Raw genomic sequence first — 13,324 nt, 5'->3', positions numbered from 1 at the left:
TGTCAGGGAGACCCACTGTGTAGAGCTCAAACCATGTGGGTGAGGCAGCTGTAACCCCAAGACAGGAGACACACGAACACTTGTGCCACTGGCTGCACAGGGTACCAGAGCTATTCTGCTCAGCACACTCCCACCAGGTGGGTGCCCTGCACGCGTACACACCACATTGACGTGTACATGAGCATGCACACCTGAGCAGGGCACACATTCACACACACGCACCACATACACATGCACATTCATGTCTCACCATGGACCACAAACATGCTTAGTTCAGATCTGAATTAACTTTGCATATAGAATATTAAATTATCGACTTAAAAATTGCTTTCAAGGCTTTCACACTTATCAAGACAGGAATGCTGAGAAAAAGCATCTGAGATCATTAAAAGCAGGGCTCTGGCTGAGTGTAGAGCCAGGGCTGAGCTCCCCCTGCCAGGAGGGTCCTGCACAGGGAACCGGGCTCTTCCTAACCGGCTGCGTTCTGACCAGCTCTCCCTCCGTTTATCTTCTACCCTCGGCCCCAGTACCTGCGGCTTGCTCAGGAGATAAGAACAATGCGTTTCCCATTTGGGCTCTGGCTGGCCTAGCTGACTGGACCTGGCTGCTACAGGAGGTGAGGTGCACGGGCACTAGAGTCAAGACCGGACAGTCGACAAAGATTAGGCCGCGTGTGTAAATTTTATTTTTCTTTCAGTAGGTGGTACCATTTTTCCAAGAAGTGATGCAACTTTGCACGTTATTTTAGCGACCGGAACTACATCTGTCGCTGCTTGTGCTTCGGGTTGGTCTTGCAGTAGATGTACCAGCGCCCTCGCCTCTTCACGCGGTAACAGTCCCGGCAGCGCTCCTTGATGACACCCTTGGTCTTGAACCCCAGGGCAGGCTGCAGGCCTGGCAGCAGGGGGCCGGGCAGGGGCACGGGGCCCATGAGCCCCCACACCGTGAACTTCGTACCAGTGGCACCGGCAGCGCGAAAGGGTCCAGGCAGGAGAGTGGAGAGCGCTCGGGGCATCGCCAGGTGCGGGCTCAGCCGGGGCAGCGGGCTCAGGGCTGACACCAGCACCTTCCGCACCAGCACAGACGCCATGCTGCTGCGGCCCACCCTGCGGAGGGCAGAGCGGCAACAGGTAAGGCCTCCCCGCTCCATGAGGAGCTTCACCACCCGGGGCCTCCCTTATCCCCACCCCCACCCCCGGGGAGCCTCCGCTCCACCCTCACCCCTACCCCCACCCCGACTCCGTGAGCCCCCTGCACCACCCTCACCCCTACCCCGTGAGCCCCCTGCTCCACCCTCACCCCTACCCCACTCCTAACCCGTGAGCCCCCCACTCCACTGTCACCCCCATCCCCATGAACACCCTGCTTCACCCTCCCCCCCACCCCCGGGAGCCTCCGCTCCACCATCACCCCCACCCCCATCCCCGTGAGCACCCTGCTCCACCTCCCCCTTCTCCGGAGCTTCTGCTCCACCCTCACCCCTAACCCCCACCCCTACTCCGTGAGCCCCCGGCTCCACCCCTACCCCTACCCCACCCCTAACCGGTGAGCCCCCCCTCCAGTCACCCCCACCCCTAACCGGTGAGCCCCCTGCTCCACTGTTACGCCCACCCCCAAGAGCCTCAGCTCCCCTCACCCCTACCCCCATCCCCGCGAGCACCCTGCTCCACCCACACCCCTACCCCGCGGGCACCTCCTCCACCCTCACCCCTACCTTGAGCCTCCGGCTCCACTCCCACCCCCATCCCTGGGAGCCTTAGCTCCACCCTCACCCCATCTCCGCCCCCAACCCCGAGAGTCCCAGACTCCATCCTCACCCCTACCCCAACCCCGCGAGCCCTCGGCCCCTCCGCCGGCCCCCTGCGCCCCCCGCCCCCGGGCGGTCCCTGCAGGCTGGGGACGCGGCAGGGAGCGCTGGGTCCCCGACGTGCCCGCCGGGAGGGGACAGCATCCAGGCGGCCCTTCTCGGTAGCCGACCTCCGGCCCCTCGCGACCCCCGGGACCCCTGACCTGGCAGGAAGGCGTCCGCGACCGCCGGCAGCGCGCCTCGCACGCGCCTGCGCAGTAGGGCAGGGACGCCGCCGCCCGGAGCGTCCGCCAGAAAGAAAAATGGCGGCAGGATCACGTGGCGGCCCCGGCAGTGCCGGGCGCAGAGGCGGAGTCACCAGGCCGTCTGCGCGCCCACCCTGGGCCGCCCTCCTGCCCCGGTCCCTGGGGTCTCAGGGAGTGTCAGAATGGGGAGGGAAATAGATACCTGGAATGCAGAAGTCACAGCCAACCAGACGTTTTTAAAACACGGACGAATACCGAAGTGGAAACAAGAGCTAGAAGAACCCGCTACTTGTATTAGGTGGACATCCTGGGAGAGATGTGGCAACGCTCAGGGAAGCGGTGACGGGCCCTGGTCCTACCTGCTGCACTTATTACCTCTTCCCTCCAGCCTTGTGTTAGGATCATTTCCAACAGAGAAGTTCAAAGACTCCGGCGAGTCCCCTCTGCCCACCGCCCGAGCCCACAATGAGTCAATACACCTGCTGTTCCCTACGGGTGTCGGGACCCGCCGTGTGCAGCCCACCTGCGCGCCCCGCCGCGGCCTCGACCCCTGGGTACCGCATCCCTGCACCTGCTGGGGCCCCCACCACACCCCTGCACCTGCGCGCCCCGCCGCGGCCTCGACCGCTGGGTACCGCATCCCTGCACCTGCTGGGGCCCCCACCACACCCCTGCACCTGCGCGCCCCGCCGCGGCCTCGACCGCTGGGTACCGCATCCCTGCACCTGCTGGGGCCCCCACCGCACCCCTGCACCTGCGGGCCCTGCCAAGACCCTGACCACACCGAATCCCCGCCGGGGTCAGCTCCGGGCCTGCCCGTGGTGCCCGTCTGTGGGCATCTTTCTGTCCCGAGAGGTTTCCAGTGCGTGTGGTCCCTCATCAGCAACACCGCCCGGCGTCCGGGCACCCCAGGCCTGCGCGGAGTCTCCCCCGTGCCCACAGCCCTTGTCCATCCGGGCGCTGCTCCTGTGAGTGACCCTCCTGAGCGGTCTATGAGACAGGCAGCTGGAAGAGGGAAACGCCGGGACTGCGAGCCGGGTCGGCCTACGGTGCCCGAGAGCAGGGGGCCTTCGGGGCTGATCTGCGCTGGGGAGGACACTGAGCGTGCTTTACTGGAGCTCTGCTGCAGAAATCCCGAAACACGCCGCTCCCGCGGTGACAGCGATGCGCAGTGCGCGACGGGAATGCACTTACAGGGCCTCTATACACGGCCCTTCGCGAAGGAAAACATGCGATATGGAACCCCCCATGATTACCAACTACCATCAGATGCGAAGACTGCACCTTCGTTTTCCACCCTCCCCTGCCCCACCCCAGGCAGGAATCACCCAACAGCACTGCCGGCTAGAGGTGCGCCTAGATTTGCCGCCTCTTGCGGACCGAGCCCGGGCCCAGCCGCTGCACCTGCTGGCGGCTCCCGCCGAGCGCACCGCGCGTGCGCGCCTCCCCTGCGCGAGAAGTGCGGGCCGCGGGGGCCCGGGGGGAGCCGTGCGCATGCGTCAGCGTGCCGGCGCGCCGGGTCAGGGTTCAGCCCAAAGATGGCGGCGGCAGTGACCTTCTGCCGGCTCCTGGGCCGGAGCGGTTCAGCGGCGCTGCGCCCGCCCCGGGGCGCCAGGTGTTTGGGGGTGCGGGCGTCGCCGACCGGGGAGAAGATCACGCACACCGGCCAGGTAAGCGCCGCGGCGTGGAGGCCGCCCCGTCTCGGCTCGCGGAGAACCGGGGGCCGAGCCCCGTGCCGGCCCGGTTCGGGTTGGGCCCAGGTGTGCGGGTCTCGCGCTGTGACCCCACGGGGGCTCCCCGGTCCTCGGCCTCCAGCTGCAGAGCCCGGCGGCGCCCGGTGGCCGAGCGACAGCTCGGGGGCTGCCGTGGCCCGACGCGGGGACGGCGTTGGGTCCCAGTGGGCAGCCCGAGCTGAGAAGCGGCCCCGCGTTGTTGACGGAGTCGCCCGCGGCGCGGGGAGGACACGGGGTCCAGCTCCGCCTGCTGCCCGCGCGGCGCCGTCGCTGCGCCTTCTCGCCCCGCGGGCCTTGCCCGAATAAGCCCCTGCTCGCGCGGCCCCGCGGCCCCCTGTTGGTCACCGACGGCCAGAGGTCCCGAAGGAGCACTTTCCCCTAAGGCGTGCCGCTGAGAGGGAGCGGCTCTCTTCACAGTTAGGCTGTAAAGTCATCTGGGGTCTTTTTCTGTCTCCAGGTTTATGACGATCAAGACTACAGGAAAGTTCGGTTCGTTGGTCGTCAGAAAGAGGTAAGAGATCTCGTAACACGAGCGGTGGGCCTTTGCAAAACGCTTACGTGACGGGCGAGAAGTAATAGTGCCCAGACTTAAATGCTCCCATAGTGAGCACCCCGGCAGCTCTGGAGCCGCGCGTTTCTCTGAAATGCCCCTGTGTCTGTGTCTGTGTCTGTGTTCGTTTTGTCCCCCCCCCCCCCAGCTCTAAGTGACGTCTTGTGTAAGTATAAACGGGAGTGATCTTTTCTCTCATTTCTGTGCCTTAGACTCCTGAGACCCTCAGATTAAAGTCACATCATACTTTGACTCTTCCAGTCACCGTGTGGGGTGTGCTTGTCCTATTTCCTGCCCAGCAGACTAGGCCGTGTTCCTGTGGGGACTGACGCTGGCCCACAATTGCCCTTCCCTGAGTGACGGTGGTGGGTCCCACACCTGTGTTTGGCCACAGAGGAAGGGCCCTCCTACAGGAGCCTGTGCGCCTCTCGATTCCCCTGTCACCTGCACTGCCACGTCCCCAGTGCTCACGGTCTTCCGAGCCCTTTCGTCCTCTGTCCTCTGTAGTCCTCTTGAGTTCCTCCTTCCTGGGGCAGCCTTCCTGTTAATCCCCAGCTGTCTGTAAGATGTGTTCCCACTCCCCTTTGATCATGGTTACATTGTCTTTTAAATTTTCATTAGTTACTTCTGTTCCTGCTTTGTGGATGTCGGGGGCAGGGGTAGGGTGGGGGACATGGGTTCATGCAGCCTGGCCCCCAGCTCCCTAGCAATTCTGATGCTTTGGCAAGCATCTGGGTCTGTCCCCAGCTCCTCTCTGCTGGAGACTTGGTGTGGCTTCCAGTGGTTTCTGTTTGCCTTAGCGGGAGGGGGGTGGGGGGGGGTAGAGGTGGACAGAGAGGTAACAGGTGCATGGAGGGGCCCTTCAAACCAAAAGCAAGCAAACAAAAACAGAATCAGTGAAGCAGACGAAGTGTGACTAGATGAGAAGGTGCTGAAGTGTCAGCTCACTCTGTCCACTCACCCAGGTCCAGAACCTTATCCTGGTTCCGGGTCTCGTGCTCTGGGGCACATGTTCATGTTGTACGGGTGCACGGCATGTCTGTAAATGATGAATCCTGCTCTGGCTCTCATTCTCACGACAAAAATTTGATATTTAGGAGTATTTTAATGTTGTTTGGGTTTCCCAAAGACATTGTTACAGAAGGTACTTACCTATGCTGGAAACTTATAGGTGAAGTGCAGAGGGTTCCCATGTCACCCCCTGTTGCTCACATCTTCATCAGGGTGCTACGTGTGTGATAGCTGATCACTGTGAACTTGATGGATGCTGACATGTTACTAACTTGACCGTGGTTTATGTTCATGTTCGTGTGGGTTATGACAATGCATGCCATGTGTCCACTGTTACAGGATCATACAGAGTGATTTCCCTGCCCTAAAAATTCTATGTGCTCCACCTGTTCATACCTTCCTCTCCGCAGCCTCTGACAACCACTGATTTTGTTGTCTCTATAGGTTCGTTTAGTTGTATTTTAGGAAATGAACTGAATCTGAGCTTAATCTGGAGAACAAGGATGGCAGGAAGTTTGAGAGGTGAACTGGCCTTTGCAGGAAGAAGTGGAAAGTATCTGTGTTTGGCTCTTGGCCGCTTCTGACCAGAGGTGCCTGATACAGTTTGCAGGATGTCTGCAAAGGAATTCATGTGGGCCCTGTGACAGGTCTTCCAGGAGGGGACAGTCAGGTGCTGAAGAACATGCCACCCGGCTCCCAGCCTCAGAGGGGCAGAAACCAGGCCTGCCTTGGTCCATGACTACCCCAGCCAGGCAGAGGGGCTGGAACTGAGCAGATATTCGTCTGCAGGTTATAGAAAGAGTTTCATTGGCTTTGAGGTCATATACATATAATAGAAAGCCCACATTTCCTGTACTCTAATGGAAGAGTTTGTGTGGACAAGTGACCGCAGTGAGGAATGGCAGGGATGAAGACAACAGTGACAACAGTAGCAATGCCTCCTCTGTGTCACCTTGTAGCTGGGGGTGTGTATTTATTGTCGCTCTGACTGCCTCTGGATCTGCCGTCCTGACCTCACTGGGCTCTGGATGCTGAGTCAGTGTGGACAGGCTGCTAGGGCAGTGGGCACCCCATGAGAGACATCAGGGAACAGGTGCCCTCATTCTGCGGCTGCCAGGATTGCTATTACTGAGACAGGTATCATTTGTAGGTTTGGAAGATACATAATTAAGCAGAGAGCCCAGAACCCTGGGAGGCTGAGGTCCACCCAGCACAGCTCTGCACAGCCCGTCCATGAACCACAACGATGATGGGGTGGCTCTGCGCAGGTATGAATGCCCTCACCAGCATTCGTGAGGAGTGGGCATCCGTCCAAGGGGAGGGTGCTCTGGACATTTCCTGCCCATCTTAGACCCCTGGCTGGTAGGTGAGTCTGGTAATGACTCTGACTCACCCGCTGGGCCCCTTGGTCTTCGGTAGCCGCTTGCAGGTGTCAACTGCAGGTGACCTCGGAGCAGTCCCCGAGGTGCCGAGGCCCACCTGACCTGCTGTCCTGTTGCAATAATGTGAAGCTTGAAGCTTGAAGAGGATTCTGTGGAAGTTGTGGATGGAAAGCATGAACTACATGTGCTGAAGAAAGGAACCTACAGACGGGGCAAATGCAGACTGGCCCTCAGGCCCCACCCAGGAGTGAACAGTGTCCTTTTCCCAGGGCTTGCTGGCCATTAGCTCGTCTGTCTTGCTTCTCCCTGAGCCGTGGCAGAGCAGACCACTCGCCTGGCGAGGTGACTTCTATGCTGGGGTGGCGCACAGTACCTGTGCAGAGGCTTTGGGAAAATTCTCGGGAGTTGCCCAAGACCAGGAACAGAGTAAGACTCAGAGCATCTTTTGTCTCCTGCTGACTGGTGTTTGACACTGACATGTCAGCAGGCCATCTGAACCGAGGTGACGTTAAGGTGTGTGCACACGCACATGCCTGGGAGGTTTGGGAAGGCTGAAACAGCCAGAGAGGTGCAGTGGTACCCCAGGGATTTGGAGCTGCAGGAAGCGGCCCCCACCCTGGACTCCGAAGACCTAAGAGTTGTTTACTCTTTAGATTCGGCGAAAATCGAAGGTTCTAAAGCCCAAGGTTCAGATGGTGGCAGCCTGGACACTAAGCCTTGAGGTCCACTGTCCTCTCTCCCCTGGTGGCTTCATGACCTTGTACCACATGCTCCTCATGTCTGCGCCTGTCCTCTTCCTCCACACTGGCCAGGTCGTCCCTGGACTTGTGTCACCCCAGAGCAACTGTGAACACTGCTGTACAAAAATCCTAGGTGCTATTTTTGAACATTTTCTCTGAACTTGTGTTAAAAATTAACTTGGAAGAACACCTCAGTTTGTATCATGACTTAAAAGTTATATAAACCTATGTCTACACAGTTGTAGAACTAAATATAAGTATTGGTGTTTGTATTAAAGATACCGTATAATCTGAATAATTGGTTTGGGCTTTTATTTTTAAACCTGTGAATTTCTTTTTTTTTAAATAAATTTATTTTTTATTGGTGTTCAATTTGCCAACATATAGAATAACACCCAGTGCTCATCCCATCAAGTGCCCCCCCCCAGCGCCCGTCACCCAGTTACCCCACCCCCTGCCCACCTCCCTTTCTACCACCCCTAGTTTGTTTACCAGAGTTAGGAGTCTCTCATGTTCTGTCTCCCTTTCTGATATTTCCCACTCATTTTTTCTCCTTTCCCCTTTATTCCCTTTCTGAACCTGTGAATTTCTATTAACAGGGCTAGCATTGGACAGAACTTGGGTGACTCAACTAGGTTATTATTCCTTCGTGTATTGTTTTAAATACTATTTTATATAGTCCAGTGTCTTATGTTGTATTTCTAATGGATTTGATCTCAGTGTGATATAAGGGAGTAACTTCTGTAGGAACTGTCAGTCCCAAAAACAAACTAAAAACAACAGCTTTTTGACAATTGAGTTTAAACCTAAATATCTTTATGCCCAAATCGATTGGCCATCAAGAGATAAACAAGAAGGTAGTTTGACATTGCTAGGTTAGTGATGTGTAGGGGACAGCTGTACAGCTGTTGGACGGCTGCAGGTGTGTGGCACACTGTGTGCCTAAAGACCCACTATGTTTCCAGCTGAGCAAGAAGCGTGGATGTGGTGACCTGCTCTGGTTCATTTCCCTGCTAAGGTCCAGTGCTGCTGCTCCTGGTCTGGCCTAGTCTAGGTGATGGCAGCAAGACGGAGCTCTGATGGTCACCCGCAGTCAACTGGGTGCTGCTTGCTCCCGGGCTCTTTGTATGCTTATGGTTGAACCGAACCCCGGGAATGAGACGTTCATCATGGAAGGTCGGGGTCACTGTGGTGCTGAGTGACGGGGGCAGTCCTGTGTCACTCTCAGGCGTCAGCTGCCCTTCCCTCGGGAGACGGTGGTCTGTCTGACTGCTGTGACGGAGCTTGGGGGTTTGTTAGTGTGGCCTTTGTGACACATTTGTCACTTAGGTAGACACCGTCCTACTTTACACCATGAAGCTTCATTGTGACACATGGCTGTGTCTGCAGCAGCAATGAGCACACAGCCCACTGGAGGTGCAGCGTTGGGGAGCGGTGAGGCCATCTGGGGGGCTCTGTGCTTAGAGGAGTTTGTAGGACAGCATGGCTGCACCTCTCGGCCTCACCGTGTGGCCATGCACTAAGTCCACCCTGCCTGGCCATGTTGCACACGTGGTGTGTTATACTTCCCAATAACTTCTGTGTTCGTGGAAACAAAACTTGGAGGGAAAGCTTTACAAGATTGGTGTCTGTTAACTATAAAGCTTTTTAAAAACAATTAAATTTTTCCAGAACATCCACGTTCTGTGGGTTTGGGGCTTAAGCTCCTGTGAGAGGCATGTGGCGTCGTCCGTGCTGATGGCAGGCGAGACCATCTGTTTCTGTGGAAGAGTGAGGGGTGGGGCCCTGCTGGATCGCGTGTCCTCTGGACGCAGTCCGCTGGCTTTAGAAAAACTGTTAACTGAGGTTGATTGTGCCTTTCTAACTTATTTCCAGGCTTTGAGATTCTGAGGTCCCACCGCCCTTGTGAAGGCTGACCCATGTCTAAAGCTTGTTTCCTTGTTGTCACTACTGTAAGGCCTCTGCCTGTAGGTGGGGCTCTGGGCACACAGGGCAGGCCCCCGGCTGGGCAGTTCTCACCCCTAAGCCCACACGAGGTTGACCCTCCACCAAGCAGGTGGCAGAGTAGCCCTGGCTGCACTTCCTGACTAGTCTCCGCGGGGCCGTCACTCCCCATGGTGGCTGCAGGGATGTCTGTCGGGAAGTGTGATGTTCCGCCTCTGTGGCGTTCGTTCCACTGTTGTGTGCTCCACTCAAATGACCCCCAGCCTCCGGAAGTGGGTGATCTTCCAGCTGTGGTCTTGTAGTTGTTTTCTACCCTGGGTGGGTGGTGGTGATGCTAGGTCTAGAGGTGCCATCAGCTGTGGCTCCTTAAGAGCCCTAGTGTGAGACACATGCCTGTGCTGAGGCCAAGAGCGCGGTCAGGGATGACATATTGCCTGGCCGGCTTCAGGAAGCACAAACCTCTGGAGCAGGGAAATGCCTCTGGATGCCCTTCCTGGATTTGCAGGGCTCTCTGGGGCAGGTCACTGCAGCTCCTGGCATGGGCTGGCCCACCGTGCTGGGACATAGAGTCGGCCCCGTAACTGGGCAGGGAGGCACGCAGGGACCGGGTGGTTTGGGTTCTGTCCTTTCCCTCGACACACAGGCATGGATGCTTTACTTTCCCAGCTTGCCCAGCCTTGGGCTTTGTCTCCTTGGCATTGGTTGGGGGTGGCTCTGAGTGACTGGCTCACTGCAGATCACCTATGAGCAAGGCAGTGGCCGGTGTCCCCAGTTTGCCACAGGCGCTCATTGTGAGATCTGTTCTTTGTCCAGCCAGGATGCTTCCCATGGCGCCCACACCGGTGTCCGCTCTGGTCCACCAGCACCCTGCTTGCCCCAACACCAGGGCCTTGCAGCAGGCTGCCGCCGCTGTGGTTCCGTGGAATCTGGAGTTCACCAGTGCCTACAGAGCTCCGGGTGGTGCTCATGTGACCATGGCATCAGTATCACAGATTACAGCGGCTTGTAGGCTAAATACCTAGTGGGTGGTAAACACTACTGATTGGGTCATAGTAAAACAAAAATGTTTCTTGAGTCAGAATCCAGATAAGCTCCATGCATTGCAGTTGCTGTAGCGTCTCAGTTTGTTTTCACTTTGGGTGTCGCCCCTGCCTACCCCCAAACACACACAAACTATCCCTTTCCCTTCTTGACTCACTTGTCAGAGGACCTGAGTCCTTTCCTCCTGTGGCATTGCCCATGGCTGGGTCTTCCTAACTGTGGCCTGTCGTGGGGTTTGTTGCCTCCTTCTGGGAGTGTGCAACTTGGGCTGGCTCCAGCAGCTCCGTCAAACTTGTCTTCTTTGTGGCGAGGTTACCTGTGGGGCCGTCGGGCAAGTCCAGCGAAGCTCAGGGTGGTGAGGTGGTGGCCCAGCGTCTCCACATGGGGCTGAGGGTGATGCTGTCTGCCCAGCAGCTCCAGTCTTAATGTGAAAACGCTTTGGTGAGGCTAGGAAAGTAGAAGGAACAGCGATTCTTTCCCTTTGTTTTTACTGGTTTTTAAAAGGAGGTCGTTCCTATAATGAAGTATTTATTGAATTTTAAAATTCACAAAATCAGAGATTTCAGCATATTCGTTGGGTTGTGGTCCCTGTGGGTGCAACACCATCCCCCCTGTGTCCTGTGTTGTCCTGTATTGTCCCTGTTGGGTGCTTCCCCAAGTTGGCAGCTGCGTAGACATGGCCAGAGCTTCCTCGCCTCTGTGACTGCGGAGGGCCCTGCGATATTTCCTCAGCCCTGGTGCTTGCGTGTGTGGTGCTGGCGGGGACAGTCGGCCTTGGGCGCTGCCTCGGTGTCACTCCTCACGTGTCCCCATGGGTGGAGTGAGAGCTGGGGCCAGGAGCAGAGTGCTGTGCTGAAGCCGCAGGCACCGTGCTAGCGGTCTGGTCTGAGAATCAGGTATGGACCAGAGAGGAATGTTGTAGTCGATTCTGGCACCATTTCCATGAGTTGGAAATTTTAACCAAATGGAAAGTTAAATGTGTGTGGGTGCCTGGTGGCTAAGTGCCTGCCTTTGTCTCAGGTTATGATCCCGGGGTCCTGGGATTGAGCCCCTCATTGGGCTCCTGCTCCGCAGGGAACCAGCTTCTCCTTCTGCCTCTCTCTCTCTTTGTGTTTCATGAATACATAGAATATTCTAAAAAAGAAAAGGAATGTTAAATATGTGTGTGTGTGTGTGCGCGCGCGCGCCTGTTAAATTACATGTGTGTTTTGAAATGTCCAGCAATGCTAGATGAGAATGGAGGAGATGCATGGAACGTGTGTGCTGGTGGGACCTGAGAGTGTGGGGGTGTTGTCTATAGACACTTAAATTTCATAAAATGACCAAGCCTTTGTCCTTGGCTGCACAACTTTTTCTTTTTCTCTTGTTCCAGGTGAATGAAAACTTTGCCATTGATTTGATAGCTGAGCAGCCCGTGAGTGAAGTTGAAAGTCGTGTGATCTCGTGTGACGGTGGCGGGGGGGCTCTTGGCCACCCGAAAGTGTACATAAACCTGGTACCGTGTCACCTGTCCTTGCTGCCCTAGTCTAAGTGGTCTCGTTCCGAGTGGCTCTTGTGCAGACTGACTGCATGCTTGCCCATGTGATCTTTCCCACCGACCACGCGGGCAGATTGGGTGAAGGGCACCCTTTTGCCTGGGTCGTGCCATGAGGTGCTGTGTGATGTTTGTAGCATTACCAGCAGGGACAGACTGGCCACTTCCTTCCACACACGTGGGTTCTGTCTGCCTGGAGCCTCATTTGGGTGCCCCTGCACACACACAGCCTTGGAGCAGAGAGGACCCAGGGCATCAGAGCACGAGGGGGAGTGGGGGCTGAGGCTCAGCCTGCGGCCTTGATGGAGGGGAGGGAGCCAGCAGCACCCTAGCACCCTATCTGCTGGTGGCCTGGGGGTGGCGGGCCTTTGCTTAGCACCCCACCTGCTGCTCCAGTCTATTGAATTCTGGGCTCAGGGTGGAACCTCGGCCCTCCTGAGCTAAGGCCAGGAGTGACTGCTCGCTAATCCTTGTCCTGGCAGCAGTCCTTTGAGATGACCACATGTTCTGGTCCGGGAGCCGGAGCTGCAGCCGGGGTTCACAGGCCACTGCCCACGGCTGCTGGCGAGGGAGGGTGGAGCCAGTCAGACCTGGGCCTCTGGTGCCCTGACGGTTCTCAGTTCAGTAGCGACCTCAGAGGTTTTGAGCCATTTCTAGTTGACATTGTATTTCAGGTTCTGTGCATGACTTCTTGTCTAGTGTCTGAACCTGTTCAGATTGGAAGCACAGTATAGAAATGAGATCTTTCTTCTTGAATCTTTTCAGGACAAAGAAACAAAAACGGGGACGTGCGGCTATTGTGGACTGCAGTTCAAACATCACCATCACTAGAGCAGCCATGCATCCCGGCCCCGGGGGCCTGCAGGCAGCTGGGTGCACACACCCCACAGGTGAAGGGCCTCTTGCTGTTCCCGGGGCACCGCTGGTGCCGAATAAAGAGTGTTGTATCTAGGATGGGCAGCTGTGTGCTTCTTTCAAAGAATGGACTTCAGAAAATGAACGTTCATGTAGAGCGCAGGCTGAAGTGGGGTCCTCCTGCGGGGTGTGTATTGGGTGCTCTGAGCACATGCTTTACTCCGTGCAACCACATGGAGTAGCTGAGGGGCGAGAGGGGAGAGGTTTTATGAAAACATGGTGGTTCATCAGCCTTAGGGCTCCCCTAGCAGTCGGTGCCAGGCTCAGGCCTCCTCTTTGGCTGCTTTCCTGTGGCCAGGCTCCCCTTCTGTCCTCTTGTTGGGCTGAGATACGGAGTCTTAATGCCCAGGAAGCACCTGCCGGGAGGTATTCACAGTCACATGCAGGCCAGAGGGCAGTGCGCGTATAGAGTAGTAAGGATT

The 13,324-nt window shown here is 57.0% G+C and overlaps 2 protein-coding genes across 3 annotated transcripts; one reads left to right on the top strand and one right to left on the bottom strand.

The window, feature by feature from the left end:
* Positions 1-662: 662 nt before the first annotated feature.
* On the bottom strand, positions 663-2,495 carry MRPL36 (mitochondrial ribosomal protein L36). Of its 2 annotated transcripts, none has more exons than XM_038583354.1 (2): positions 2,255-2,495; positions 663-1,106 (listed from the first exon to the last, which is right to left on the bottom strand). In XM_038583354.1, exon 2 carries the CDS (start codon positions 1,088-1,090, stop codon positions 758-760), a length of 333 nt encoding a protein of 110 aa, XP_038439282.1. In that variant the 5' UTR covers positions 1,091-1,106; positions 2,255-2,495; the 3' UTR covers positions 663-757. The 2 variants fall into 2 exon arrangements, with proteins under 2 accessions (XP_038439282.1, XP_038439281.1); XM_038583353.1 differs by lacking the exon at positions 2,255-2,495 and adding an exon at positions 1,932-1,966.
* Positions 2,496-3,553: 1,058 nt separating this feature from the next.
* Positions 3,554-12,941, top strand: NDUFS6 (NADH:ubiquinone oxidoreductase subunit S6). Its single transcript, XM_038583352.1, has 4 exons — positions 3,554-3,722; positions 4,243-4,296; positions 11,826-11,948; positions 12,753-12,941. Exons 1-4 carry the CDS (start codon positions 3,591-3,593, stop codon positions 12,816-12,818), a joined length of 375 nt encoding a protein of 124 aa, XP_038439280.1. The 5' UTR covers positions 3,554-3,590; the 3' UTR covers positions 12,819-12,941.
* Positions 12,942-13,324: the final 383 nt, after the last annotated feature.

The sequence above is a fragment of the Canis lupus genome, chromosome 34 (genome assembly GCF_011100685.1).
Source record: "Canis lupus familiaris isolate Mischka breed German Shepherd chromosome 34, alternate assembly UU_Cfam_GSD_1.0, whole genome shotgun sequence".
Taxonomy (NCBI): domain Eukaryota; kingdom Metazoa; phylum Chordata; class Mammalia; order Carnivora; family Canidae; genus Canis; species Canis lupus.
The sequence above is the reverse complement of the archived record's forward strand: the minus strand, read 5'-3'. Positions and strand labels throughout refer to the sequence as shown.